Source organism: Solanum tuberosum, unplaced genomic scaffold (assembly GCF_000226075.1).
Source record: "Solanum tuberosum cultivar DM 1-3 516 R44 unplaced genomic scaffold, SolTub_3.0 scf00652, whole genome shotgun sequence".
Lineage (NCBI taxonomy): Eukaryota > Viridiplantae > Streptophyta > Magnoliopsida > Solanales > Solanaceae > Solanum > Solanum tuberosum.
The window spans coordinates 218,263-222,892 of NW_006239568.1; the positions used below are offsets into that span (position 1 = coordinate 218,263).

Below are 4,630 nucleotides of genomic sequence, written 5' to 3' on the forward strand. Positions count from 1 at the left end.
ATTCATTAATGTGATCAGTGATCAAAACTTGAAGAAATGAGCATGGAGTCTCATCAAATTCTCATGATTCAAGTCTCTATAGTGTTGCTCTTCTGTAAGTGATTTTCAATGTCAATTGATTCGTAATCGTTATTCCTTGTACAATTAAAGAGGAAATGCCATGAATTGAACTCACAGCCTTTTGGATTTCCATTTCTCCCAAATAATGTTTAATCATTCTCTGTGATCTCAGTTTCAGGAATTCATGGATCTCTCTGCACTCAAGAGAGTGATATTCCGGCCTCTGATTTATTAAGTAGAACTCGTAATGATGCCTCTCCAAACATCACTCCTAGCATTGCTCCTGAAGCTATGTTGCCTTTGCAAGCACCTTCACCATTGATGCCATTTACATACACTAATGTGCCAAAGTTATCAGGTATTCACATTTCGTGCTCAATATAATAACATGAAGTGGACTGGATTCAGATTACGAAAGAAAAAAAGAGAGCTTAATTTAGGTTCTTTCTGACTTATTCACCTTTGCTTAGTAGCTTGTCCATAATTTTAGGCTTATAGTCATAATGAACTTCCAATACATCATAGGGATTGTTCTACCAAGTACAAATTAATTTCAGTGAGTTGATATAAGCTGGTCACTGATGGATCCTTCCTTTTAACTTTTCAGGACATTGTGCTTTCAATTTTACTGCTGCAGATAGTATTTTGAGAACAACAGCAACAGATTGCTGGTCTACGCTTGCTCCATATCTTGCTAATGTGGTGTGTTGTCCTCAATTTGATGCCAGCCTAGTGGTTCTTGTAGGGCAGGCCAGCAGTCAGTCACAAAGTCTTGCACTCAATGTGACTCATGCTAGGCACTGCCTTTCGGATGTTGAACAGATTCTAGAAAGTCAAGGTGCCAGTGAGGAACTTCTTGAGATTTGTTCTGTGGATCCCTCCAATCTTACAGAATCATCTTGTCCTGTTATAGATGTTAATGAAATCGAAAACAGTTTAGATACATCGTCTTTGCTGGCTTCTTGTGGAAAAATAGATCCAACTATTGAGTGCTGCAACCAAGTTTGCCAGAATGCTATATCTGCTGCAGCTGAAGTTTTAGCTTTCAGGCATAAAAATGTGACAACCTCCAATGGTGCCCCTGACTTGTCGGAAAAATCAACTCTTATAAATGACTGTAAGAGCATTGTATTACGATGGATGGCCAGCAAGTTTGATCCTTCTTCAGCTAATAGAATCATCAGGGTACTTTCAAGCTGTGATATAAACAAATGTAAGTGCAGGAGGTTTGGAAGGAAAAACAATAATAATCTAACTTTGAAGCCAGATAGTATTAAATTAGATGAAGCTGTTTTAAAGCTGGGGCTCTTTTGGAAAACTAAAAGCTACAAGTTGAATCTTACAAGTCTGCATATTGTTTTCGGCCTCTGGCATGAGAAAATGTGAAAATTAAACAATTTAACTTTGCCCTCTAACAGCTGTGACTGCTGCCATGCATAATGTGTTGTGTTTAATTTGGAATATGATATTTTGAGATGATTAATGTAGGCTCATTCTTCTTTCTGAACTATTAGCATGTCCATTGGTGTTTCCGGACATAAAGAATATTTCCAAAGAATGTGGAGAGGAAACAAGTAATCAGACATCCTGTTGCAACGCACTGAATAGTTACTTGTCGCACTTGCAACAGCAAAGCTTCATCACAAATCTCCAAGCTTTAAATTGTGCTACATTGCTTGGCAAGAAGTTGCAAGAAGCAAATATCACCAGTAATATTTTTGACCTTTGCCATGTAAACCTCAAGGATTTTTCTCTTCAAGGTCAGTTCCTTTGCAGCATCTTTTCGTCCTGCAATTATTTTCTTTTGTACTGGTTAGTTATTGACATTGTTTGGGTGTTCGATTTGTTCTTACTGCGGGAACCCTGGATATCATTTGCGACATACTGATGCATCAGTGGATGAAAAAGGTAACGAATTACTCTAAATTATAGGAAAATCTTTATAATCATATGTTGCCACATAAAGTAGAAGACAGATGAAAGTAAATTGAGTCGGAATATCTGATTCCATTTAGTATACTTGTTTAATCTTGATCTTTCAGAAGTACGGTACTATAACTTCAGCAGTTTGGAGTTGGTTTATCGACATGTAGAACTTTATCATGGAAATTTGTTTTTTTCCCTTTCTGGTGTATAACATATCATTTATTGCTTATGTATACTTCCTTTCCGAGGCATATCATATAGTCTTGTTTTATTAGGTACAACATTGTTTGACATATCGAATGCATGATATGCCACTCTTAGCTAGGAAAAGCGCCACAAATGAATGATACTTCACTGATTTCTTTAGTATTTCTTTCTTCTCAACGATTGAATGATATTTATGTCTTTAGAGAATTGCAATCGTCATGTGGAAACTTTTCACTTCACTGTCATTTGTTCTCAAGTTCGACTGATTCTTTTTTAATTTACTGTAGAATCGGGATGCCTCTTGCCTAGCTTGCCTACAGATTTAACATATGACCAGACTTCAGGAATTGGCATCATTTGTGATCTTAATGACAATGTGGCAGCTCCTTGGTCCTCACCATATTCTGGTGCTGCTTCCACCTGCAACAAGAGTATGTACAGCTTTTTGCCTTCAGATAACTTTGAAAGAGAGAAATACTATCTTCCTTTACAATTGCAAACATATTACAAATTTCATTTACCTCTCTTTCTGATTATCCCTTCGTTAAACGAGTGTCATTTACTTTGACAATAACAAATGACTTTGCAGCAGCTGCACTTCCAGAACTTCCCAAAGCAACATCCTCTCAGCTCAGTAAAGGTATGGCACAATAACTACAGCCTTGTTTCTCTGGCTAAAACTTGACTCCAGTGGCTCACTTTATTTAGAACGCGTTTCTGATTATAAAATAAGTTGTTGAATTACTCGTTCAATCTTATAATCACACTTCACATACATCAGCTTAATATGTTTGGTACTACTTCAAAATATTGGCCTCCCTACACAATAATGAATATGATTAATGAAGCTGATTTAACAGTAAAAACTGATTAAGTTACGCGGATTCCTTTTTGTAATTTCTAGAGACAGATCACAACTAGAGACTAGAGAGCTACAAGAAGATACATACATGTGACATGTAATTTGACTCGGCACAAGTTTAAGATAAAGATTTTTTAATATTTGTGATCTTTTAACACGTCATAACATTTGTATAGCTATAAAAGCTTCTCATTAAGTGTAAAACGAGATGTCTAAAGTTGCATGATTCCTAAATATAGAAATGTGTTGTTATTTTTGGGACTAGAGTCTTTAAGTCTGCATCATCAATGACTTAGAGGGTGACCTTTTTTTTCCTAATTGGGTTAATGTATCCAATACTAAAACTAACTGGCTCAACTAATTTGAATTCGTGCCGGTATAATAGATGTCACTATTCTATTACCTGACTATTATAGAATGGCATACACTGATGAGGGCCAAAATAATCTGTTTACAACATATAATTGTATCTAAATATGCAAAATTTTCTTGCATTTCAGGAATCTACATGAAAGATATGGTGTATGCCCTGCTTTTTGCTTCATCATTGGCCATCCAGTTGCTAATTTAAGTCTTCTGGATCACTTGAATTTTCATCAAAGAAATATGATATATAGTAACACTTATAGACAACTTTTTTGTTTTGTTTTGTGGGGTTGGGACAACTTGGCAGATACAACATGATTCGAACCCCAACTAGACCGAAGGTGTGGACAACTCTCCAACTGCGCTTTACTTATAGACGACTCCATATGTATGTCCCTAAAGAAAAATGTTAGCGAAGTAGCTTAAATTTGCATCATTCTCTCTTCTTTTTTGTTTTTGTTTGTTGCAATAAAATTTGTACAGAGAAAAATTGAATTGGCAATTACTTTATTGTATATACATTGTTTATTCAGAGTTTAATCTGTTAATTTTGATGATCAGTACATTAAAACTCTTTTTGGAACTATATTATGATTCATAAATGTGTTAAAGCCTTTATTGATATTAGTTAATTGTCATTGGATCCAATCTCCCTATACACTTTAGGAACATTTACAAAAAGTGCTAATTGCCCTTTAAATAAACGTATTTAACGATAATTTAAGTTATTGACGTTAATTAATTATCTCTAAAAATCATTTTCGGATAATGTAAGTTTATGCAATATTCAATGAGAAAAATGAATGAACATGATAATCAACGAGCACTATAAATATAAAAAAAGTAACATCAGATTCTTTTCGTAACATTAGTAAAAAAAATTGTGATTTACGATAATATGCTCATCTCTTATTTTAATTCTCTTATGAGACAACGTTGTACCTACCGTAAAAGAAATAGAGAACGAACAATTGCGAATTAATTTTACCCTTAGTATAAATTCAATCCACTTCAAAAGAAAATTATGTAGTTGCAACCTTTTTAAAAGCATTTTTTAATTTTAAAATATAAATCACATGATGAATAAAAAAAGCCACCAGCAAGAACATTCTTTATTTATTTTGTCCTTGCTGCTAGCCGCCTGCAGCCTTCTCAGGTTCTTTTGTTCTCTCTTCTTCAATTACCTCTCGAATTCAAATAGTAGGGAGC

The 4,630-nt window shown here is 34.7% G+C and overlaps 1 protein-coding gene across 2 annotated transcripts; it reads left to right on the top strand.

The window, feature by feature from the left end:
- LOC102589005 (uncharacterized GPI-anchored protein At1g61900-like) lies at window positions 1–3,982 on the top strand. Of its 2 annotated transcripts, none has more exons than XM_015304954.1 (8): window positions 1–94; window positions 233–418; window positions 668–1,273; window positions 1,575–1,820; window positions 1,957–1,968; window positions 2,481–2,624; window positions 2,783–2,833; window positions 3,556–3,982. In XM_015304954.1, exons 1-8 carry the CDS (start codon window positions 37–39, stop codon window positions 3,624–3,626), a joined length of 1,374 nt encoding a protein of 457 aa, XP_015160440.1. In that variant the 5' UTR covers window positions 1–36; the 3' UTR covers window positions 3,627–3,982. The 2 variants fall into 2 exon arrangements, with proteins under 2 accessions (XP_015160440.1, XP_015160441.1); XM_015304955.1 differs by having other exon boundaries at window positions 2,786–2,833; window positions 3,556–3,915.
- Window positions 3,983–4,630: the final 648 nt, after the last annotated feature.

What these genes read in the sequence shown, in the direction of transcription:
- LOC102589005 (XM_015304954.1), top strand. Translation starts at nt 37, where the DNA reads ATGAGCATGGAGTCTCATCAAATTCTCATGATTCAAGTCTCTATAGTG. An exon ending in TGCTTCCACCTGCAACAAGA is followed by an intron (nt 2,625 to 2,782) that starts GTATGTACAGCT and finishes ATGACTTTGCAG; the next exon opens with CAGCTGCACTTCCAGAACTT. An exon ending in ATCCTCTCAGCTCAGTAAAG is followed by an intron (nt 2,834 to 3,555) that starts GTATGGCACAAT and finishes CTTGCATTTCAG; the next exon opens with GAATCTACATGAAAGATATG.